The 26,006-nt window shown below is 36.4% G+C and overlaps 1 protein-coding gene and 1 long non-coding RNA gene across 9 annotated transcripts in view; one reads left to right on the top strand and one right to left on the bottom strand.

Annotated features, from left to right (window-relative positions):
* The window catches only part of WNK3 (WNK lysine deficient protein kinase 3), a 154,762-nt gene that overhangs the window by 109,759 nt on the left and 18,997 nt on the right, over positions 1–26,006 (top strand). For 6 of the 8 annotated variants that reach the window (XM_034649330.1, XM_034649327.1, XM_034649328.1 and 3 more), the window contains exons 12-20: positions 3,717–3,864; positions 13,404–13,520; positions 14,770–14,925; positions 15,007–15,058; positions 16,335–16,472; positions 16,847–17,790; positions 22,974–23,064; positions 23,610–23,740; positions 24,496–25,118. In XM_034649330.1, the coding sequence (XP_034505221.1) occupies positions 3,717–3,864; positions 13,404–13,520; positions 14,770–14,925; positions 15,007–15,058; positions 16,335–16,472; positions 16,847–17,790; positions 22,974–23,064; positions 23,610–23,740; positions 24,496–25,118 (2,400 nt within the window). Of the gene's footprint in view, positions 1–3,716; positions 3,865–13,403; positions 13,521–14,769; positions 14,926–15,006; positions 15,059–16,334; positions 16,473–16,846; positions 17,791–22,973; positions 23,206–23,609; positions 23,741–24,495; positions 25,119–26,006 lie in introns of all 8 variants that reach the window. The other 2 variants (XM_034649332.1, XM_034649334.1) reach the window with 2 other exon arrangements.
* LOC117797427 overlaps positions 23,119–26,006 on the bottom strand; it is a 32,299-nt gene continuing 29,411 nt past the window's right edge. Inside the window, exon 4 of the long non-coding RNA XR_004622380.1 lies at positions 23,119–23,766. This is a non-coding gene — a long non-coding RNA (uncharacterized LOC117797427). The remainder of the gene's footprint in view (positions 23,767–26,006) is intronic.

The following is a 26,006-nucleotide window of genomic DNA, read 5'->3' as shown; positions in this document are numbered from 1 at the left end:
TGTTTAGATGATCAGCCCATTGCTGTAAGTTGGGTGTTAAAGTACCCAACTATTGTATGATTATTGATTATTTATATTGGTTATTAACTGTCTTTTTTGCTCATATGTTGGGTGCGTAGATATTTATAATTGTTGTATCTTCTGGTTGGAGATCCCCTTTATGATTATATATTGTTCTCCTTTTTCTCTTGTTAGTCTTTGTTTTAAAGTCTGTTTTCTCTGATATAAGTATTGCTCCTCCGTCTTTCTGTTGACATCCATTTTCATGATAGACATTTCTCCACTCCCTCATTTTCAATCTGTTTATATTTTTAGGTCTAAAATGAGTCTCTTGTAGGCTGCATATAGATGGGTCTTATTTTTTTTTATCCATTCTGTGCCCCTATGACTTTTGATAGGTGCATTGAGTCCATTTACCTTCAAAGTAATTATTGAAAATGTATTGTCATTTTATTCTTTGTTTTGTGGTTGTTTCTGAAGATTTTCTCTGATCCTTTATTGTTTTTATCTCTTTCATCATTTGGTTATTTTCCTTATTGATATATTTGGATTTTTTCTCTTTGTTCTTTACATATTTATTAGTGGTTTTCGATATATGGTTACTATTAGGTTTGTATATGACATCTGCATGTAGCAGTCTATATTAATTTGATGGTCGTTTAAGTTTGGACCCATTCTTTACTCTTCTCCTCCCCACATTTTAGTTATATTTTGTCATAGTTCACATATTTGCATATTTTATGTTTTCCATTTATTTTGTGAATACCTTGCCTGAATTTTTACAGAAATATTATTTTTTACTGCTTTAGTTTCCTACCTTCATACTTTCACTTTTGGTCTCTCCTTTCCACTCAAAGAGTCCCCTTTAATATTTTTTTACAGAGCTGGTTTAGCGGTCATGAACTCCTTTAGTTTTTATTTGTCCGGGAAACTCTTTGTCTCTCCTTCTATTCTGAATGGTAGCCTTGGTGAATGGAGTATTCTTGGCTGCAGATTTTTCTCATTCAGCACTTTGAACCTGTCATGCCACTCCCCTCTGGCTTTTAAAGCTTCTGCTGAAAAATCCCCTGCTATCCTTTTGAGGTTTCTCTTTTATGTTACTATCTTCTTTTGCCTTGCTTTTAAAAATTTTTTAAAGATTTTATTTATTTATTTATTTATTTATTTATTTATTTATTTATTTGATGGAGGGAAAGAGAACAGAAGCAGGGGGCACTGCAGAGGGAGATGGAGAAGGGAGCCCGATGAGGGGCTCAATCCCAGGACCCTGGGATCATGACTTGAGCTGAAGGCAGACACTTAACCGACTGAACCACTCACGTGCCCCTTAAATTTTTTTCTTCATCCCTATTTTTTTTGCAAATTTAATGAAAATATATCTTGGTATGGATCTCCTTTTGTTGATTTTGTTGGGCGTTCTCATGCCTCCTGGATCTGGGTATCTGTTACCTTCCCCAGATTAGGGAAGTTTTCAGCTATTACTTCTTCCAGTAAATTTTCTACCCCCTTTCCTCTCTCTTCTTCTAGGACTCCTATAATATGAATGTTATTACATTTGGTGGAGTCACTGTGTTCCCTAAGTCTATTTTCATTTCTCATAATTCTTTTTTCTCTCTTGTTCAACTCGATGCCTTTACATTATTCTGTCTTCTAGGTCACTAATTTGTTCCTCTACTTCTTCCATCCTGCTCTTCATTCCATCAAGTGTGCTTCTCATTTCATTTATTGAGCCCTTTATCACTGTGATGTTATTCCTTATCTCTGTGTTAAGGGTCTCACTGATGTCCTCCATTCTTTTCTCAAGTCCAATGAGTATGTTTGTGATCATTACTTTAAGCCCTCCATCAGGCATGTTATGTATTTCTGTTTTGCTTAGATTTCTGGCCGTGGCCTTGTCCTGTTCTTTCGTTTGGGATAAATTTCTGTCTTCTCATTTTACCTATATTTCTGTGCCTGTTTCTCTGTTTTAGGAAAGTCAACTGCATCTTCTATTCTTGAGGGTAATGGCCTTATGATGAAGAGGTCCTGTAGTGCCTTGCCCAGGAGTGTCCCTTATTCCCCAGGGCCTGGTGCTTACAGGAGTGTCTCCAGTGTGTGCTGTGTATACTCTTATTTTGTCCTAGCCACTTTATCTTTCAGGCCAGTTGTTTGCAGAGGCTCTGTTTGTGTGTTGTGGGCAGTATTTGGTCCTTTGCCTGAATGTGGCATGTTTTAACTAGGTGTGCCCTGGTCCATTTGTGAAATGAGACCTGTTCTCACCACCACTATAACTAAGGCTCTGCAAAACTCCTGAGTAAGGAAGCATTGTGTGAGCAGGGTTTTGGGCCAGTCTTCTGGGGGAGGGGCCCACCAAGGTGGGATAGTGGCAATGGAGACTGGAAACAGGAGTTCCATTAGAATGTGGGAGAGGCAGGGCTTGGTGTAAGCATGTCAGGTCGGGATTGTCAACATTGTGCTGGTTCCTGTGGTGGCCTTGTGCTTATACTTAGGGTCAGGGGAGGAATTGGCTCCGCCTAGTTCTTTTCTTCCCAGAGCTTTCTCTCTGTGAACACTGCCTCTTTGGGATACGGTCTGAAATGAACAAATAACCTCCCCACTGTGTACCCCAGGTGCTCTTCATATCACTGTTGCCACACTGTATACTCACAGGTTGTTTGTCTGCCTATTCTGCAAAAGTAGCACAATGTCCTCTGGGCTGTATCCCAGTCAAGCCCAGTGACCTTTAAAACTCCAGGCTTTATGCCCCACTGGTTGCTGAAGTCTGAAATTTGGCCCCTCTTGCTTTCCAAACCAGTTGCTATGGGGATTTGTTTTCCCATGCACTCCCCTGTGTGTTAGTCTCTCTAACCCTTTTCTGTGACCACTGCTTCCTTCCCACCCCAGTGGCCACAATCTGATTCTCTCCCCAAACACATCTCCACACTTTTACCTTCTTCAGTGTGGCCTCTTCCCTACCTGTAGTTGTGTAGCTGTTCTTCCAGTCTTCGGGTCAATGTCTGGTGTATTTGGGATGATTTGATAGTTATCTGGTTGTATTTATGGGACAGGTGAGCGTAGGGTCCTCCTACTCTGCCACCATTTTCCAACAAACCACTACCACATTTTTTTAAATCGTATTTTCATTTTTTATTCTTTCTCCTACCCTGTTCCTGTTTCTCCTACTTGGTCAGTTTATGCCCTTTTGAGTTCAACACATGAACAGGTATATTTTGAGTGAAAGTTGTTTGTTAGAAGTTTTATTTGAACACAATAATAATATACCCAAAAACAAACAAGATAAAATTGATCAAGAGCATCCTCTGATAAAAGGTTCCACAGAGGTCCATCAATGACAGTGTTTTTCTTTCAGTCCCACTACTGTCAGGTGATTGCCAGATAAATACATATTATCTCAGTTTTTCATAACTTTGAAAAACATCTTTATTGAGATATAATTCACATACCATTAAGTTAACCAGTTTGAAGTGTACAATTTGCTTTTTGTATATTCTCTGACATTATATTTCTTATTTATTTTCTTTAAACTCATTCTGTATTATTTTATAATTGGAGTTTTTCTAGAATTTTACCATCAGAATGGAATTATTCTAGACATCATAGAATTTCAGGTGTTAATTCTAATTTGGGTTAAATACTGGGCTTTGAGAGTCATGGAATAATGTTTTCTCTGAGAAATTGAATATGACTTGCTTTTGCTTTTTTTTCCTAATAACTAGTTTGAATCCTGATGTGGCAGCTGTGAAGGAAAACATCAATACCCCTGATAACCCATGTGGAAATGGCAAACAAGATCGGATCAAACAAAGAAGAGCTTCCTGTCCTCGACCAGAGAAGGGGACTAAATTCCAACTTACTGTCCTTCAGGTCAGTGTGTAAATATTATTTGGTTAAGTGTGTAGAGGTCTGTGTTGACAGGTCGGGGCCATGTTGCTTCAGACATGAGTGTAGAGCATTGTGAAATGGTAACGTCTCTTTCATTAAAATTTTTTTCTGTTAAAAATATGTACTACACAATATAATAAAATAAAATTAAAAAAAAAATATGTACTAGGAAATATAGGTCAAATATTAGGAAGAAAATAAAAATCACTTTTACCACCTGTCAGAGATAGTTCCTATTAATGTTTTAGTTTTCATCTTTTTTCCCTCTATGTATATGTAGTATTTTACATTATTAAGGTTGTAACAGTACTAGTAATAGTAGCAAATTTATTGTATTCTTTTGTGGTAGACACCCCAAATATTATGCATTTGTTTTATCATTTAATCCTTCAGTAACCTTGTCTGACAGATGTTAGTATACTCATCTTTACAAATGAAGATGCTGAAAATTAGAGAGGTAAAGTAATTTGCCTACGGTCATTGAATTAGCAAGTGATAGTTGGATCTGAATCCAGTTCAGACTTTAAAGCTGATATTTCTAACCAATGTGGTATACGTTTTGGATGGATGCTTAAACCTATACATATAATTTTGTATTCTTCCTTTTTCTTTTCCTGAACACACATACATGTACACACATACACACACATATATGTTAATTTTATTAAGTTTTTAATTTTAATTCCGGTGTAGTTAACAGACAGTGTTATATTAGTTTCAGGTGTACAATATAGTTACTCAATAGTTGTGTACATTACTTAGTGCTCATCATGATAAGGGTAAGCTTTAATCCATATCATCTATTTCACCCATCCCCCATATGCCTCCCCTGTGGTAAACATCAGTTTGTTCTCTATAGGCTGTTTCTTGGTTGTCTCTCTCTCTCTCTTTTTTTTCAATTTTTCATTTGTTTTGTTTCTTAAATACCACATATGAGTAAAATCTTATGGTATTTGTCTTTCTCTCACTTATTGCACTTAGCATTACACTTTTGAGCACCATCCATTTTGTTGCAAATGACAAGATTTCATTCTTTTTTATGGCTGAATAATATTTCATTATCTATCTATCTATCTATCTATCTAGATACGTTACCTGTCTATCTATCTATCTAGATAGATAGATACCACATCTTCTTTATCCATTCATCAATTGATGGACACTTGAGTTGCTTCCATATCTTGGTTATTGTAAATAGTGCTGCTATTAACATAGGGGTGTATATATCCCTTTGAATTAGTGTTTATGTATTCTTTATGTAAATACCCACTAGTGTGATTACTGGATCATGGGGTAGTTCTATTTTGAACTTTTTGAGGAACCTCCATAGTGTTTTCCACAGTGGCTACACCAGTTTGCATTCCAAGCAATAGTGCATGAGGGTTCCTTTTTTTCCACATCCTCATCAACAACTGTTTTTTCTTGTGTTGTTGATTTTAGCCATTCCAACAAGCATGAGGTGATAGCTCATCGTAGTTTTGATTTGCGTTTCTGTGATGATGAGCATCTTTTAATGTGTCTGTTGGCCATCTGAATGTCTTTGGAGAAATGTCTGTAAGTGTTTTCTGACAACTTCGTAGTTGGATTACTTGTTTTTGTTGTGTTGAATTTTATAAATTCTTAACATATTTTGTATATTAGCCCTTTATCAGATATGTAATTTGCAAATATCGTCTCCCATTCCATAGGTTGCCTTTTAGTTTTTTTAATTGTTTCCTTTGCTGTATAGAAGCTTTTTATTTTGATGTAGTCCCAATAGATCATTTTTGCTTTTGTTTCCGTCTTCAGGAGATATAACTAGAAAGAAGTTGCTGATGCTGATGTCAACAAGTTATTGCTTGTGTTCTCTTCTAGGATTTTTGCAGTTTTAGGCCTTACATTTAGATCTTTAATCCATTTTGAATTTGTTTTTGTGTATGGTGTCAGAAAGTGGTGGAATTACATTCTTTTGCATGTTGTTGTCCAGTTTTTCCAACACCATTTGTTGAAGAGACTGTCCTTTTACCATTGGATATTGTTTCCTGCTTTGTTGAAAATTAATTGATCTAAACTTGTGGGTTTAATTCTAAATTTTCTTTTATCTTTCATTGATTTGTGCATTTATTTTTGTGCCAGTACCATAGTGTTTTGATTAATATAGCTTAGTCGTATAACCTGATGTCCAGATTTGTGATGCCTCCAGCTTTGCTTTTCCTTTTATTTGTATTTTTTAAAGATTTATTTGTTTGTTTATTTTTTGAGAGAGAGAGCACACATGAGTGTAAGTGGAGGGAGGGGCATGGTTGGGGGGAGAGAGACAGGAGGAGGAGCAGACTGCCTGCTGAGCATGGAGCCCAGTGTGAGGCTCAGTCTCACAATGCCGAGATCATGACCTGAGCTGAAATCAAGAGTCCGACGCTTAACCAACTCAGCCACCCAGGCACCCCTGCTTTTCCTTTCAAACATTGATTTTTGTGTGTATGTTCATCAGGGATATTGGCCTGTAGTTCTCTTTTCTAGTGGTGCCTTTATCCTGCTTTGGTATCAGGGTAATGCTGGCATCATAGAGTAAATTAGCAAGTTTTCCTTTCTTCTCTATTTTTTGGAATAGTTTGAGGAGAATAGGCATTAACTCTTCTTTAAATGTTTTGTAGAATTCGCTTGTGAAGCCATCTGGACCTGGACTTCTGTTTGTTGGGAGTTTTTTGATAACTGATTCGAGTTCTTTGCTAGTTATCTGTTCAAATTTTCTATTCCCTTGTTTCAGTTTCGGTAGTTTATATGTTTGTAGGAATTTATCCATTTCTTCTAGGTTGTCCAATTTCTGGCATGTAGTTTTTCATAATATTCTCTTATGATTGTTTCTGTGTGTGTTGTTGGTTGTTATTTCTCTTTGCTTATTTGTGATTTTATTTATTTGAGCCTTTTTTTTCCCTGGTAAGTCCCGGTAGAGGTTTATCAATTTTATTGATTTTTTTTCATAGAGCCAGCCCTTGCTTTCACTGGTATGTTCTATTGGGTGTTTTTTTTTTCAGTTTCTGTATCATTTATTTCTGCTCTAATCTTTATTCTTTCCTTCCTTCTGCTGACTCAATGTTTTGTTTGTTGTTTTTCTCTAGCTCCTTTAGATGTAAGGTCAGGTCGTGTATTTGAGAGCTTCTTGCTTGTTGAGGTACACCTGTTGCTGTAAACTTCTGTGTTAGAACAGCTTTTGCTGCATCCCAGAGGTTTTGGACCATTGTATTTTCATTTTCATTTGTTTCTATGTACTTTTTTATTTCTTCTTTTATTTTCCGGTTGAGCCATTCATTGACTAGTTGCGTGTTATTTAACCTGCATATATTTGTGGTCTTTCCAGATTTTTTCTTGTGGTTGACTTCTAGTTTCACAGCATTGTGGTCAGAAAAGATGCGTGGTATGACTTCAGTCTTCTTGAATTTGTTGTGGCTTGTTTTGAGAGCTAATATGTGATCTATTCTGTAGGTTGTTCAATGTGCACTTGAAAAAGAACGTGTGTTCTGCTGTTTTGGGATGGAATGTTCTGAATATATGTTAAGTCCATCTGTTCCAGTGTCATTCAATGCCAGTGTTTCCTTGTTTAATTTCTGTTTAGAGGATATGTCCATTGATATAAGTTGAGTGTTTAAGTCCCCTGCTATTATTGTATTATTATCAATAAGTTCCTTTATGTTCGTTATTAACTGTTTTATGTATTTTGGTGGTCCCATGTTAGGTTCATAAATATTTACAGTGGGAATGAAGCATGAGAGACTATGGACTCTGAGAAACAAACTGAGGGCTTCAGAGGGGAGGGGGGTGGGGGAATGGGATAGGCTGGTGAAGGGTAGTAAGGAGGGCACGTATTGCATGGTGCACTGGGTGTTATATGCAACTAATGAATCATTTAACTTTACATCAAAAACCAGGGATGTACTGTATGGTGACTAACAGAATATAATAAAAAAATATTATTATAAGAAAAACAAATATTTACAGTTGTTATAGCTTGGATTGTCACCTTTATTATTTGTCATGCCCTTTTTTGTGTCTCCTTACATTTTTGGTTTTAATGTCTAGTTCGTCTGATGTGTGTATTGCTATTCCACTTTCTTTTGACATCCATTGGCATGATAGATGCTTATCCATCCTGTCACTTTCAATCTTCCTATGTCTTTAGATGTAAAATCGGTCTCTTGTAGGCAGCATATAGATGGGCATTGTTTTCTTATCCATTCTGTTACCCTATGTCTTTTCACTAGAGCATTTATTCTAGTTATTACATTGAAAGTGATTATCAATTACATATCTATTAGATATGTATTTATTGCATTTTATGACTTGTTTATGGCTGTTTCTGAAGATTTTCTCTAACCCTTTCTTGTGTTTTTCTCTTTCATGTATTGCTGATTTTTTAATGATATCTTTGGATTTCTTTCTCTTTATCTTTGAATATTAGTGGTTTTGACATATGATGTAATGTTTAATATATGATAAATTTGATATAACATCTGCATTATTGCAGTCTATATTAGGTTGATGGTCATTTAAGTTTGAACCCATTCTTTACTCCTGTCCTCCCCATGTTTTAGGTATATTTTAGTTCACTTTATCCTTTTTTTTAGTGAGTTCCTTAACTGATTTTTTACAGAAATACTCATTTTTACCACCTTTCTGTTTTCTACATCTCTACTGTCACTTTTCCTTTTTTTACTTTTAAAGATTTATTAATTTATTCATTTGTTCGTTTTGGAGAGAGAGCGAGCACACATGAGTGGGGGGAGCGGCAGAAGGCGGGGGAGAGAGAATCTCTAGCAGACTCCCTAGGGGCTAAATCTCACAACCCTGAGATCATGACCTGAGCCGAAATCAAGGGTCAGACACTCAACTGACTGATCCACCCAGGTGTCCCAAATACTGTCACTTGTGCTTTCTCTTTTCTGCTCAGAGTCCTTTTGAATATTTCTTGCAGGGCTGGTTTAGTGATCATGAACTGCTTTAGTTTTTGTTTATCTGTGAAAGTCTATCTCTTCTTTTATACAGAATAATAGCTTTGCTGTATAGAGTATTCTTGGCTGCAGATTTTTCCCCTTCAGCACTTTGAATAGATCATGCCACTCCCTTTTGGCTTGCAAAATCTCATGCTAGCCTTATGGTTTTTCCTTTGTAAGTTAAGAATTTCTTTTGTCTTACGGCTTTTGAGATCTTTTTCTTTGTTACTATATTTTGCAAATTTAATTACAATATATCTTTGTATCAGTCTGCTTTTGTTTATTCTGTTGGGGGTTCTCTATGCCTCCTGGATCTGGATTTTGCTTCCTGTCCCCAGACTGGGGACATTTTTAACTATTATTTCTTGAAATAAATGTTCTGCCCCCACCCCTTCCTCTCTCTTCTTCTTTTGGGCCTCCTGTTATTTGAATGTTATTACATTTGATGGATTCACTGAGTTCCCTAAGTCTATTCTTTTTTTGCATAGTTCTTTTGTCTTTCTCTTGTTTAGCTTGATTCCTTTCTACTACTCTTTCTTCCGGGTCGCTAATTCATTTCTCTGCTTCTTCTGTCCTGCTGTTCATTCCATCAAGTATGTTTCTCATTTCATTTATTGTGCCCTTTATCTCTGCTATATCTTTCCTTATCTCTGTGTTAAGGGTCTCACTCATGTCTTCCACTCATCTCAAGTCCAGTGAGTTTCCTTATCATTTTTTGCATTCTCTATGAGGCATGTTACTTATATCTCTGGCTATGGCTTTGTCCAGTTCTTTCAGCTGAGATAAGTTTTTGTCTCCTCATTTTTTCTGGCTTTCTATGTCTGTTTTTGTGTGTTAAGAAATTCACCTGTGTCTTCTGCTCTTGAAAGTAGTGACTTTATGGGGCACCGGTGTGCTGTAGTCAGTTGGGTGTCCAACTCTTCGTTTCAGCTCTGGTTGTGATCTCAGGGTTGTGAGGTGGAGCCCCATGCTGAGCTCTGCATCAGGCTCCCTCATTTTAGGAAAAGTCCTCCAAGTCAATCCAAAATCAGTATGAACATATCTGTCTCCTGTTTTCCTCCAGCTTTGTGTGAACTTCCATTTTTATGTTGCCTCTCCACAGCTTGCTGTCTCTTTAAGGGTGACAACCCAGCTATCACTTGCCCTCCTGGCTTGCCCAGTGCTGAGTCAGCTGACCTCCAAAGCTCCAGGTTCTAAGCCCCACTGGTTTTACAGACTCATGGAATTCAACCCCTCTGGTTCTTAAAGCCATACCTTATGGGAATTAGTCTTCCTTGAGGACCTGTTTCTCAGCAATCTTTGTATGCACAGCTAGTCCCTCCTGCAGGCAGCCTTCTTCATCTCTGACCTTCCTGAACTTTGAGGTGAAGATTCTTCCCTTTATTTAGTTGTGGAGTTTGGTTTGCCAGTCTTTGGATCACTCTCCAGTTTATTGACTTGGATGTGGATGATACCTAGTTGAAAACACAGGACGGGATGAGCTCTGGGTCCTCCTACTCCACCATCTTGCCAAGCTCTGACTCTCTCTACTGCCCATTTTGTAATTGGTTTATTTCTTGTGTTGAGTTGTATAATTTCTTTATATATTTTAGATAAAAACCCTTTATTGGATATATCATTTGCAAATATCTTCTCCCATTTAGTAGGTTGTTTTTTGTTTTGTTGATTGTTTCCATTGCTGTACATTAAATTTTTATTTTGATATAGTCCCAATAGTTCATTTCTGCTTTTATTTCCCTTGCCTCAGGAAACATCTAGAGCAATGTTGGTACAGCCAGTGTCACGGAAATTACTGCCTGTGTTCCCTTCTAGGATTTTTATGGTTTTAGGCCTCTCATTTAATTCTTTCATCCATTTTGAATTTATTTTGTGTATAGTGTATGAAAGTGGTCCACTTTCATTCTTTTGTGTGTAACTCTCCAGTTTTACCAACACTATTTTTCAAAGAGACTGTTTTTTCCAATTGCATATTCTTTTCTCTTTTGTTGAAGATTAATTGACCATATAATTGTGTGTTTATTTCTGGGCTTTCTATCCTGTTCTGTTGATCTGTGTGTCTGTTTTTGTGCCAGTACCATACTTTTTTGATTACAATGGCTGTGTGGTATAATTTAACACGGGGAATTGTGATACCTCTAGATTTTCTTTTCTTTTCTTTTCTTTTTTTTTAAAGATTTTATTTATTTATTCGACAGAGATAGAGACAGCCAGCGAGAGAGGGAGCACAAGCAGGGGGAGCGGGAGAGGAAGAAGCAGGCTCACAGCGGAGGAGTCTGACGTGGGGCTCGATCCCATAACGCCAGGATCACGCCCTGAGCCGAAGGCAGACGCTTAACCGCTGTGCCACCCAGGCGCCCCTGCTTTTCTTTTTGAAGATTGTTTTGGCTAATCTGGGTTTTTTGTGGTCGCATACAAATTTTGGGATATTTTGTTCTAGTTCTGTAAAAATGTTACTTTGATAGGGTTTGCATTAAATGTATAGATTGCTTTGGGTAGTATGGTCATTTTAACAGTATTTGTTCTTTCAACCCATGAGCATGGGATATCTTTCCATTTCTTTGTGTCATCTTCATCTTTCATCAGTACTTTATACTTTTCAGAGTACAGGTCTTTTGCCTCTTTGGTAAGTTTATTCCAAGGTATTTTATTATTTTTGGTGTAATTGTAAATGTGATGCTTGCTTTCTTTTTCTGGTGATTCATTATTAGTGTATTGAAATGCAACTGATTTTTGTACATTGATTTTGTATCCTGTGACCTTAGTAAATTCATTTATCAGTTCTAGCAGTTTTTTTTGGTGTTGTTTTTTTTTTTTTTTAGGTTTTCTGTGTGTAGTATCGTCATCTGCAAATAATAAAAGTTTTAGTTCTTCCTTACCAATTTGGATTCCTTTTATTTGTTTTTGTCATCTGATTGCTGTGGCTAGGATTCCCAGTACCATGTTGAATAAAAGTGGTGAGAGTGGACATCCTTGAATTTTTCCTCACCCTGGGGGGAAAAGTGTCAGTTTTTCATCATTGAGCATGATGTTTTCTATGGATTTTTCACATACGACCTTTATTGTGTTGAGGTATGTTCCCTATAAACTTACTTTATTGAGGTTTTTCATCATGAAAGGATGTTATGCTTTGTCATATGCTTTTTATGCATCTATTGAAATGATCATATGGTTCTTATTCTTTCTCATGTTGATGTGTGTATCACATTGATTTATTTATGAATATTGAACCACCCTTGCATCCGAGGAATCAATTCCGCTTGGTTGTGGTAAATGATTTTTTAAATGTGCTGTTGGATTCAGTATGGTAGTATTTTGTTGAGTGTTTTTGCATCCATGTTTATCAGGGATATTGGCTTGTAGTTCTTTTTTTTTTTTGTAGTTTTTTTATCTGGTTTTTGTATCCAGTTAATGCTGGTGTCATAGAATGAATTTGGAAGTTTTCCTTCCTCTTCTGTTTTTTGCAATAGTCTAAGAAGTCATATTCTCCCTTTTTAAAAGCTAAATATATCATGTACATTCTCCTGTGTCAGTAATTTTTCAGTAATGTAATATTTTCAATTGTTGTCTTAGATAGTCCCTTATATAGAGATATAATAATTTAATAATTTCTTCTGTTGTCATTTAGGTTTTTTTTTTCTGTCAGTCTCTCTGTCTGCCAGTCTGTGTCTTCTTTGTCTTTCTCCTTTTGTCTGTCTGCATGTACGTATCTCACTGTTGCAGACACTCTTGAACACAGATCTTTATAAACATCCCTGATTCTTTTTAATCCTTCATTCCTAGAAGTTGAATTAATGGGTGAAAAAGTGACAAACAAAAACAAACAAAACAACCCAAACTCATTAATACAGAGAATAAAAGTGGTTGGCAGAGGGAAGTTGTTTTGTTGGTTGGGATGTACAGCAAAGGGAATATAGTCAATGACATTGTAAAGAGATTGTTTGGTGACAGATGGTGAGTACATTTACCATGGTGAGCACTGAGTAATGTATGGAGTTGTTAAATCAGTATGTTGGACACCTAAATTCAATATAACTGTGTTGTGTATGTTAATTATACTTCAATTTAAAATAAATTAATAAAACTGATGAAAATATATGAAGATTTAAAAAATTTTAAAATACATATTGCTAAATGGGCTGTCCAAAAAGGCTGGACCAGTATACATTTCCAATAGCAGTTCATTCTTCTGTTTAAAGAGCCAATTTGTGGGATTAAGAGAATTTTGGAAATGTATGACTGAACGATCTTTGCATTTTAGAAAAATAGAGTAACTCTTCTGACTTTTTTGTCTTTTTATAAAAGTTGCATTCCTTTTTCTTTCTCACAGGGTTCACATTTCTAATTTATATTTTGCTAATTTAACTCTTGTATTTGTCATAGAATGGGTGTTAAGGCACTATTTCAATAGGGAAAAACAATCCTTTTATATTCTCAACAGTTTAAACTACTTTCCATATATTGAACGTGAGCTCATCTAGATGTTCCTTGGTAGATTTGCAAAGAGAAGATAATAAATAACTGTGACTCTTAAATTGGTGAAATGTTTGTGCCCAGGTTTCAGTATCTGGAGACAATATGGTGGAGTGTCAACTGGAGACACACAACAACAAGATGGTCACCTTCAAGTTTGATGTTGATGGTGATGCACCAGAGGATATTGCAGACTATATGGTAAGTACAGTGAAACCAAATTATTTTCCCTTTAGCATTCTGTCTTTTTTTTCCCTCATACTCTCCCCTCATTTATTCAGAGCAATCTTTTTTAGGGTACCATTAGTTTTTAAAATTTTCACAGAGCAATACTACTTATGATCAAAAGTAAGTCACTGTACCTTCTTTTGTTTCAGTATATTTATCTCTAAACTTATTATAAGTGGGTTTTATTAAGAGGTTATCTAGATCAATGATTCTTATCCCTGGCTGCATGTTAAAGTTACCTTAAGAGCTTTTTAAAAACAAATCCATTGCCTGGGTCCCTAATTAAATCAGAATCTTTGGATGTAAGGCCTAAGCATCACTAATTTGTAAAATACCCCAGGTAATTCTAATGTGTTAGCTACTGCTACATCATCTTACAAATAGGTGTTTAAGTAATGCTCATCATTTCTTTTAGTTTTCATATTTTCTTTGAATCGTTAGGCTGAAGTTAGTAGTTTTGCCCTCTTTTTTTTAATGCAGATAAGTAAGGGTGGAAGCAAGGTTACATAATGCTTTTGTTTCTGCCAGTTTTCTTTAGATGTGCATTCCTGGAGAAACAGAATTAAGCATTTTAAAAGTTAATAATATTGTTAGTTCTGCCTCTTGTGTAACATAATATTTTCTGAACTCTCCAGGCCATTCTTTATAACCTTTAGAGATGTTTCATTTTGTGATTTAAAAACTTTTGGGTTTGGACACCCTAGTGGTAATCATAAACATTGCCTCAGTCATGTTCCTCAAATGATAATTTATAGAATGTGAGATATTTTTTAAATTGCTGGCTTTTTCTCTGGTAGGTAGTACCAATCTGACAAATGTCACTGGTCTCAAAATAAGAATAAGTTAATGTTTTATGTGGCATTTTAGTGTGGTCGTTTTTTTTTTTTTAAGATTTATTTATTTATTTATTTTAGAGAGTGCAAGAGCATGAGCCGGGGGAGGGGCAGAGGGAAAGAGTCTCAAGCAGAGTCCCCTCTGAGTATGGAGCCTGATGCTGGGCTCGATCTCACGACCCTGAGATCATTACCTGAGCTGAAACCAAGTGTTGGACATTCAACCGACTAAGCCATCCAGGTGCCCCAGTGCTGGTTGTTTTTAATTCTGTTGTGGCCTTTGTATCTAAATACTTAATTTTCATTTATTTTTCTTTAAGGTAGTCACCATTGATACAACATTATAATTCTGAAGAAAATTTAATAGACTTACTTTTACTTTTGGACAGGTTGAAGATAACTTTGTGCTAGAAAGTGAGAAAGAAAAATTTGTAGAAGAATTGAGGGCTATTGTAGGTCAAGCCCAGGAGATCCTTCATGTCCACTCTGCTGCAGATAGAGCCACTGGAATTGACTCCATTACTGTGGAATCCAACAATAGCCAAGTAAGAGCAGTTGTTTAGCAAATAGGTCTTCTCAAATATATATCAGGAACTTCTTTATTTATCTATTCATTTTTAATTCAGACAGGATCATCCGAACAAGTACAGATAAATTCTGCATCCACTCAAACCAGCAGTAAGTATATTTCATAAAATTTACTATGTGGCTTTTGAAGCAAGACATTTGGAAACTTTAATTTACATATCTTCATTGGGAAAGATGTTAGCCAGTAAAGGAAATTGATAAATTGTTAATGTAGATTTTCCCACATTTGAAAAGGTCTTTTTAGCCCAGATGTAAAAAGTAAAACCATTCTCCAGATTTCCTTCAAGTTGGTTCTTTATCCAATTAATTTATTTCTGAGTCGTTGCATGGTATGTTACCAGAAAAGCAGTCATAGTACTGACGACCTTTAATGGCTTTACACTTTGAAGTTAATTGGTAAGTTGGTTTTTTTTTTTTAACCACTGATATGATATGGACAGAACCTTTCTTAACTAATACCACTATGTTCTAAGTTTACCTCATGTCTTAATATAGTCATTTATATCTTGATTTCCTTCCACTAGTGTTATACTTCTACCTGCTGTGATCACTGATAAGTTTTTGTAAATCAGATACTAGCTAAGCTTCCAGGGACTAAAAATGGGGTCTTCTGTTTTCTTTTCTGATGACTTTATCTCTCCATTCTTTTCAGCTCTGGTCATGGTTATATTTAGAGTATCTGGGAGGGGGCGAAGAGCCATAGACAAATGAGGACCTGTGAAGGAATTATAACAACATGAAGAAGCAACAGGTGGTGTGGGAGTCATGAAATCAGATACCATTACCCTGAAATTTACTTTGTGTTAGGATGCCAGGGTCCTCCTCTGTTCTTTCTTGTTAAGAGGAATTTGAGCAGATTTCTGACAGATAAAGCATGGTAAAGTTTATAAAAAGAATTACTTATTTGAATAGGTTTACAAAGTAGGAGTAAAGATGTAGGGACTTACTTTATTTTTAAGTTGTCATACAGTAAAATTGATTTTTTTCTTTTGGTGTATAGTTCTATAAATTTTAATATTCACAGATTTGTGTAAGCATCATCATAATCAGGATGCAGAACAGGAGATATAGGCTTTATTGGAGAAAGTGCTTTCCATTTTTTCCCAAAAATGTGCCCTGCTTCTAATTGCTATTGATACAATGTTTGTTTCATAGATTTTAAATTCCTTCCCTAACAATATCTTGTGCTTAGTTCTTTAGAGTATTTGCCAGCATTGGGAGGTCTGGTCTTATAAATATTACACATATCCTAGTGCTGTTGGAAATGGATATACAAGACAAATTGGTGTTTTAACCTGGTTTCCTTCATAGGGTAAACATGTTGACAATAGCTTAGCATATTGATTTTTGCTAATTCTTTCTACAGATGAATCTGCTCCACAGTCATCCCCAGTTGGTCGGTGGCGATTTTGTATCAATCAAACAATAAGAAACCGTGAGGCTCAATCTCCTCCTTCTCTTCAGCAGTCCATGTCTACAGTTCCTGGGCTATCTCTTCTTCCTGGTAAGTGTTCATTGTCTGCCAACTTTCTCCAGACTTGGAGGGGTTACAAAATATACACCATATCTTTAATTTGTGTTCATGGGTATTTTATTCTTATGAGAATTTTCATAAGCATTTTTGAAGATGTTATTATTAGAATATAATTTAAGCCATTTTAAAATGTAATATTTTAAAAAATATAATGTTTATGGAAAAAATAAAACGTTTTTATTCCTTGACAGGTTGAATTCTGTGTATTTTGAGTCTTATTTACAAGACTTATTCTCACCCATTCTTGTTTGTCCCTTGCTCCTCTTGTCCCCTTTGAGTTTGGTTACTAGTCCATGCTATGTATTTATTAATATGTGCCTAGCTATTCTTTGTTATTGTTCCAGGTCCAAGAACCACAAGTAATAAGGAAATATCACAGGACACACTGCCCACTCTAGAAAGTAATCCATGCCAGCGTGTACTTTTTGCCTCCAAATCAGAACTCAAGGATGTAGTTGATGGTAAGATTTCTGAATATGCCAGTGTAGAAACTAAGCAGCCAGCTATATTTTATCGAGTGGAGGATGACAGGCAGATAATGGCACCAGTTACTAGTAGTTCAAGTTATGCTGCTACTTCAGTTTGTGCAGTTCCAGTTGAATGTGAGGGACTCACCAACCAAGCAGGCATATTTCTACCTGTATATCCATGTCACCAAGCTGCCAGTCAGGCCGATGTACTTATGGTCCCTCCTGGCGAGTCAACTCAGATTGCTGGTAACTCTCTTACAACTCTGGCATTTATGTCTGATCAAAAGCCTCAATCCTTAGCAGTGCAGCAGCCAACTATGGATGCAGAGTTTATTTCCCAAGAAGGAGAAACCACAATGAACACTGAAGCAAGTTCTCCTAAGATGGTCATTCCCACTCAGACCCCTGGCCTTGAACTGACTACCCTTCTACCCTCTACTATCCTGGAATCAGATGGGGAAGGACCTCCAAAAATGGAGTTTGCAGACAACCGAATTAAAACTCTGGATGAAAAATTAAGAAACTTGCTCTATCAGGAGCATAGCATATTTAGCATCTGTCCTGAGAGTCAGAAGGATACCCAAAGCATAGACTCTCCATTTTCTTCCTCTGCTGAAGATACGCTCTCATGTCCAGTGCCAGAAGTCATAGGCATCAGTCACAGTGGAATTCAAGATAGTCCTGCACAGTCCCCTAATTTTCAGCAGACAGGCTCTAAGATTCTGTCTAATGTGGCTGCAAGTCAGCCTGCTAACATATCAGTATTCAAAAGGGACCTGAATGTGATAACTTCTATACCCAGCGAATTATGTTTACATGTAAGTATTATTCTTTCTAATCAATTACTTATCCTTATTCTTTTAAAGAAATTCCTTCTTTTCTAAAGTTATATCCTTTGAAATGGAATTGTCTATGTCACAAGATTCTGAGGTCACAGGTATTTAAGAAGGCCATGACTTTGGCTACAGGTGCCTGGAATTTCTAAAGAGAGACGACAGAAGTATCTTTGGTGAGAGAGCCCTCTGGTGAATTAGCTAGGAACTTGCAAGGATGGTCTTTTTTTGTTATTAGTGACAGAACAGGACTGATTTATAGATTGTTTTAGTGGGTAGGAAGAACTGGCTTTTAGATTTCCACTTAAAAGTGCCCGTTACCAATTTCCTTTCTTAAAAGTTTGTGGTTTTAGTTTAATCTTGTTTGGTGGGCTTTATTTAAAAAAAAACTTATTAATTTTTGAAGTTTTTATTTAAATTCCATTTCACATCCAGTGTAATATTAGTGCAGGTGTACAATGTAGTGATTCAACACACCCACATAACACCCTGTGCTCATCACAAGTGCCCTCCTTAATCCTTGTCACCTATTTAGCCCATCCCTCCACCCACCTCCCCTCTGGTAACCATCAGTTTGTTCACTATATTTAAGAGTCTGATTCTTGGTTTTTCCTCTTCCCCTACCCCATGTTCGTTTGTTTTGTTTCTTAAATTCCACATATGAGTGAAATCATATGGTATTTTTTTAAGTTATGTAACATAGGAACTTAATTTCCCTTTCTATTCCTTCAGATCACAGGGGTAATGACTATCTTGTGTTTATCTATTTGGTACTTATCCTTCTTAAGCTTACATGGATCTATTTACATACCTATAACTTTTTATTTACAAAAATAGGATTGTGCTATATGCATATTGGTCTGCAAATTTATCTTTTCATTTTATAGTATATCATAGATATATTTCTAAATCTTCACCACTGTATCTCTTTATTATTATATGAGTACTATATGTGTATATAAAGTAAAATGCATCCCACTTCCAAACCTATAGACATAGCTATTAATGAATCTTTGCAGACATAGTTTTAATTAACATACAAATATTTGTATAATCATACTTCTTTTTTAAGAAGATTTTATTTATTCATTTGAGAGAGAAAGAAAGCATGAACAGGGGGAGGGGTAGAAGGAGAGGGAGACCCCCCTGCTGAGTGGGGAGCCCAACTTGGGGCTCAGTCCCCCCCCAAGATCATGACCTGAGCCGAAGTCAGATGCTTAACCAACTGAGCCACTCAGGCTCCCCAATCATACTTCTTTATTACATATTTAAAATGACATAGATATATAGGTTTATATACATATACTTCTTTACATACATGTGCTGTTCTGCATTTTTTTCAGTTATGAACATTTATCCATGTTGGTACACGTAGTTCCACCTCATTTATGTTTTTTAAACAATGGCATAATATTCCATTGAATAGCTATAACGTAAATATTTATATTGTAAACTAGTAATTTTAAATTATGTAATTAATATATAAACAGGAAAGCAATTCAGAAAGATAGAAAATTAAAGTAATTGTATTGACAACTTCTTATACCCTATTGTGCTCCCCAAACACTGTTAAGTTCCTCGTTTTAATTCTTGAAGTCATTGTCATTAATAACTTGTAAATAATAGACTTATTCATCTATTTTTTGATATAATAATTTTAGGCAATATCTAATAATTCACTGCTATGAAGGGTGAGGAAATTACTATATTTTCCTTTCCTCTTCTTTCCCATACATCTCTCAATTTTTATTACTTGTATTCCTTTTTAACACTGGCAAAGATTATAACATCTGGGTTTTTTTTCCTTTAACATTGGTTGTGCTTTGTTGGTTGATTCGAAGAATCAAAGGTCAATAAACAGCATTTATATTATGATTATATGTGTTATCTGACGATCATGTAATAGGACTGGAACCATAAAAAATGAAATATAATTTTCTGTCATTTAAATTTTGTTGCTCAAAGGACAGTCTTTCAAACGTCAAGGTCAAATGGATTCTTTCGTTTAAGTGTCCATTGCTACTTCTGGATCAAACTTACTTGTCACTATTTCTGGTGTCCTAGAATTCCTTTTTTCCCTTCCATGAAATGCTTCCATGAGTAATATTTTTAAATATGTTGCATGGGTGACTAACTTGGTTTTTTTTAAGTCCAAAAATGCCTTTATTTTGCTTCACACTTGATTAAGTATACATGGTAGGGTCATTTTGAGTTAATTTTTGTATACGGTGTGAAATAAGGGTTCACCTTCATTCTTTTGCATCTGACTATCCAGTTGTTCCAGCACCATTGTTATTCTCTTTGTGGTTATTATAAATGGAATTCCTTTTCAGATTTTTCATTGTTACTGTATAGAAATACAACTAATTTTTAAGTATTAATGTTGTATCCTTCAATTTTGCTGAGTTTGCGTATCATTTAGGATTTTCTGTATAATACATAAGATCATGTCATCTGTAAAAAGAATTTATTTCTTCATTTCCTGTTTTTCTTCTCTATTAGCTTTTCACTGCATGCTTTACATCTCTTTGTCCTTTTGCTTTTTTGTACTGGGAGAATTTCTCAATTTTTAAGCTGTTTCCAGTCTCCTATTCAGCTATTTTTTTATGTCAAGGATTCTATTTTTATTTTTAAATTTAAATTTTTATTTTTATTCATTTTTTTAGAGAGCGGAAGAGAGAAGGGCAGAGGGAAAGGGAGAGAGAGAATCTTGAGCAGGCTTCACACTCAGCCCAGAGCCCGATGTGGGGCTCAATCTCACAACCCTGAGATCATGATCTGAGCTGAAATCAAGAGTTGGGTGTTTAACCCACTGAGCCACCCAGGCACCCCAAGGATTATATTTTTAATATCCAGTAACCGTAGTTCATTATTTTTCTTATGGTTGTATTATCTTCGCACATCTTTCTGGAGATATTAAAATCTTATTCTATGTTATTGATGCTATTTCCTTGGCTATTCTTCTTCTTGTTGAATTGAGCGTTTTCTTTCTTTTTAAAAATTTTTATTTATTTACTTTTTATATAGGCTCCACACTGGGCCTCAACTCATGACCCTGATGAGATCAAGAGTCACATGCTCTACTGACTGAGCCAGCCAGGCGCCCCTAGTGTTTTCTTATAGTGTTGATTTCCCATAAGTGTTTGGTGATTCTTAGACTCATCTTTTCTTTTTCCCCTGTAAGATTCCTTGTTTGTCTCTCTAAATGCTATGTATAATTAGTGTAGCCTTCCTCCAGTAATTTTGGGAAAGGCATGGGACATGCTTCTTGGCTCTCACTATTACAACTTTTCTCGAAATGCTGCCTAGAGGGTAGCTTAATAGTCTTCAAAGGTGGAAGGGCTTTCCCCTCCTCCTGGATGTTGTCTCCTTCCTACATTGCTGATTGGGCGACAAACATTTTCCTCTCAACACTTTTATTTGGGAGAAGATGCCTCTGCTATCTTTTGCTTGCTGTGGAGGTAGGGAGGGAAAGAAGAACTGCCTGGCTGTTCTCTCTTTGACACCCCAACCAGTTTACTCTCCCATTCAGTGAGTAAGTCAAGATCTCTTTTTTTAAAAAATATTTTTTTATTATATTATGTTAGTCACCATACAGTACATCCCTGGTTTTTGATGTAAAGTTCCATGATTCATTAGTTGCATATAACACCCAGTGCACCATGCAATACGTGCCCTCCTTACTCTTTTTGTGAGGCCCAAATTCTAGTGGGGGAAGATAGACCCTAAACAAATAAATAAAGGAAAGGCCTATGACAGAATGAGTAGGAGATTACTTTATATAGGGTGGTCAGGGAAGAACTTGTGTATGGTGGTAACATTCATAGGTGGAGACCTGTTCAAGGAACCAAAAGAAGTCCAGGAAATAGGAGAGTGTTATGAGATGATGTTGAGGCTGATAGGAGATAGATTGGGCACAGCTTTGTAAGCATTCTAGCCAATCACTCTTCCTTCTGGTTGACCAGGGCTCTCTCACTGCCTATATCTGCAACCCAAGTTTGCAGCATTTTGAAATAGTTCCTGCATGTGTCATGGGCTGCGTTTTCCTCCTTTAATCATATATGCATGTGTCTATGTTTGTTTCTTCTGTCATGTCTATGGATTTGGATTGATAAGGTAGGCTAGAACTTGTTCTTAACTTACCATCTTGATCCAGTTATTACTTATTAAAAATTTTCTGTAATTTCAGTGGGACCAATGCAACATTTTCTAAATTTAATATTATTGAGGAATTTTTTCTCTTCATGAAAGTAGCATTATTACTAGTCCAGAATGAGACTTTTTTTTCTCCCCAAAATGGGGCTTTGGAAAATAAGAACTGATTGTTCAGAATTTTAATAACTGCTGACCTGCCCTGAGTGTTAATGCTTATTCAAGACTCCAGTATACTTAATACCACCTAGGCTGTCTTCCTGCAGACAAATGCTGAATCCCATTCTTTGAACTTTTAAATACTCATTTAATTTTCTAGATTAGTAGAGATGATTCTCATGTTTCCCGAAGTTGTGTATTTTTTGTATTAATTATCATAGAGGATTTACTTTTCAAGTACTCATTTAGAATGAGTTGGGAGGGACGGGAGGACAAGAAGAGGAGAGTGACTTTATAGCCAGCTGTGACCTGATGTTAACAATTTTTAGAGCAAGAATTTGAAATAATTTCAAGGCCCATTGTAAATTTCTGTGTGATTACATAAAGTAAGAAATTTCATTTGGTAATATTTCTTTATAAATCTAAATGCCTAGATATCTTGTTTTTCTATGTTATCATGTGAGTTAGGCATCCTTAACTCTCTCAAATAATATGAGCATAAATGAAAGTTTCATTTTAAGAGCATAGGGTTTCAGTAACCTTTTTTAGTAAATGAAGCATATGAAAGAAATAATTTTAATTTTCAGTTTTCAAAGTTGCTATAATGAAAAATAGTCTAGGGTGGAAGATTAATATTCTGCTCTTTATTTATCTGAAGTCCAAATTATTTTTAAAGAAAGGGGAAGGATTAATTCCTATAAGTTGAATACTTCAGATTCACTCTGATATGCAAGTATACATAGCATTCTATTTTTGATTACTGATTAGTCCCTGCAAGAAACTCCAGTGGTATAAACAACTGCTTCACCTTACCTAAATTATTACCATTTCGATTTTTCTCTTTTTGTCTCCATTAGGAGATGTCCCCAGATGCTTCACTTCCAGGGGATCCAGAGGCCTATCCTGCTGCTGTGTCAAGCGGTGGAGCCATTCATCTGCAGACAGGAGGTGGATATTTTGGCCTAAGCTTTACTTGTCCTAGTCTCAAAAGTCCTATTAGCAAGAAATCCTGGACTCGCAAATTAAAAAGCTGGGCATACAGGCTACGGCAGTCAACCAGCTTTTTCAAGAGATCAAAAGTCCGTCAAGGTAGTGTGCTTACAGTCAGGGACATAGACTAGGTAACATCACTTTTCATTTACTTCTTTTTTTTTGTTTGTTTGTTTGTTCATATACAAACCTTATCACTTTTTCCACATAGCCCATGTATGTGACATGTCCCATAAATGTCATTGCCATTTTATTTTTCCTTTTGTAACTAATTTGGTTTTACAGTTATTCATTTCATGTAGATACTAAGTTTCGGGATAAATCCTACAATGTCTGATTTTGAGTTAGGGGCTTCTACAGTGTTGCTTATTACATTAACACTTTTTAATTATCTAGCAGGGGTTAAGCTTTTTCTACTTTTCTTCATTTTTTGGTAATGTAAACAAATTTAGTCTTAACAAACAATTTTCTCTTTTCTGCTTACAATCACGTAAAACTTGCAGTGGAAACAGAAGATATGAGATCAGCAGTTGCTCCTGACCCCATTCCTCTGACAGGAGAGTCCACGGCTGATACTAGGGCTTTGAGTAGATGTAAAGTGATGAGTGGATCATTTCAGCGGGGCCGGTTCCAGGTTTGTGTCTTTGGTTGAATCTTTATCTACAAGGCATTGTAAAAGATAATAGCATTAAAGATCTTGGTATTTAGATGATACTTATTTTAAATGTAGATTATTGTCATATTAAATTTTTTCTCCTTATATGCATCCTCTCACCTTTTGTAGACTTGCAGTAAAGGCGAGTCTACAGAAATGGGGATTTTAGTAGCTGGAAAAGAGCACAGAAATGAGTCATCATTTTCCAGTGGGTGTTTGGGCCACCTTTTTTTTTTTTTAAAGATTTTATTTATTTATTTGACAGAGAGAGAGACAGCCAGCGAGAGAGGGAACACAAGCAGGGGGAGTGGGAGAGGAAGAAGCAGGCTTCCAGTGGAGGAGCCTGATGTGGGGCTCGATCAGAACGCCAGGATCACGCCCTGAGCCGAAGGCAGATGCTTAACGACTGCGCCACCCAGGCGCCCCTGGGCCACCTTTTTTATAAATCTATTTCTTGTCCTTTAGAATCTCAGCAACTTGAATTGTCAAACTTTTTTTTAAGTTGTGGAATTTTGTTTGAGCAATATGAAGCCAACTGTCTTTACCCAAGGGGCCTAATTGAAAGACTTTGAAAATGAGAATTATAGATGAGATTTTTAAGTTTGGGTATTATTGATATGTGTACATTACAGTAGACCATCCACTTGTCTTTGTCATATTTTGATACTGAATTTCTTTGCGGGTTTACTCTTTGGTTAGACAGAGCCAGCCACTTTTGCCTTTTTGTATCTCAGGTGATTACAGTTCCTCAGCAGCAGTCAGTGAAAATGACATCTTTTGGAATAGAACACACACCAGCATTCAATAAAATGACAACCCATTCTAGTGAAGAAGCTCTAGCCTTTACAGACAGAGCAAAGTCTCAATTAGTGGAAATGGAACCTTCCACGCACAATCCACAAACTTCACTTTCTTCTCAGAAGTTACAAGCTCCTCATGAAACCTTCAAAGAAGGTAAAAGAATTCCCAAACAAGGTGACAACTTCTCATCTTTCAGCACAGCTTATGAGACTGATGTATCTTCAATGACCCCAGAAAAAGAATTGGAAGAGAACTCAGCCACGGGAAGTAGTATGCATTCTGGACTTGAACTGTTGCTTAAAGAGAGAGATATTCTTACTGCTGGGAAACAGCCTAGCTCTGATAGTGAATTTTCAGCCACTCTTGCTGGCAGAGGGAAATCAATGGCAAAGACTGGTCCAGAGAGTGATCAGTGCTTACCACTCCGTGAAGAAAAAGCCTGTGCTCAAACACACAGCTCACTCTTCTATTCACCATCTTCTCCAATGAGCAGTGATGATGAGTCAGAAATAGAGGATGAGGATTTGAAGGTGGAGCTTCAAAGATTACGAGAAAAGTAAGATTGTTTCTCTTTTGTCACAAATCTGGTTGCCCAGAGTTTTATAGAACTATTTGACTGTAGCTAATTTACAATTGGTGACATTTTAAAAAATGGATTTATTTATTTATTTATTTGAGAGAGGAGAGCGTGCACACAGGGAAGGGGCAGAGGGAGAGGGAGAGAATCTCCAGCAGATTCCATGCTGAGCATGGAGCCCAATACCGGGCTGGGTCTCACAACCCTGAGATCATGACCTGAGCCAAAAACCAAGAGTCAGATGCTTAACTGACTGAACCACCCAGGGGCCCCACAATTGGTGACATTTTAATGATTGAAAACTACAAAGATAGCATCAGATCTCACAGGTTAAGGGCTCAGGCCCACAGATGCCAATCTTAAGTCCAAACAGTATTACCTATGCTTCTGACTAACCTGTTGTAAATCAAAGGTTCCCACAAGCCCTTCTTTGGGTTCAATTAATTTACTAGAACAGCTTACAGAACACAGGAAGAACAGTTTACTTACTAGATTATCAGTTTATTATAAAATGACACAACTGAGGAACAGCCAGATGGCAAGGTATAGGGGAAGGGGAATGGAAGGAGAGTACCACTCTCCCAGCACCTTCATGTTTTTACCAGCCTGGTAGCTCTCCAAACCCTGTAGTTAAGGGATTTTTATGGAAACTTCATTATGGTAGGCATGATTGATTTAAATCGTTGGCCATTGGCAATCAATTCAATCTCTACTTTCTGTCCCAGAGGTGGAGTGGGAAGGGCTAAAAGTCCCACCGTGTAATCACTTGGTTGGTTCTCCTGGCAATCAGCCCCCATCCCTAGGGGCTGTTCATAAGTCAGTTCGTTAATATAAACTCAGGTGTGATTCCAAGGGGCTTGTTATAAA

This window comes from Ailuropoda melanoleuca, chromosome X, assembly GCF_002007445.2.
Source record: "Ailuropoda melanoleuca isolate Jingjing chromosome X, ASM200744v2, whole genome shotgun sequence".
NCBI lineage: Eukaryota > Metazoa > Chordata > Mammalia > Carnivora > Ursidae > Ailuropoda > Ailuropoda melanoleuca.
The sequence above is the reverse complement of the archived record's forward strand: the minus strand, read 5'-3'. Positions and strand labels throughout refer to the sequence as shown.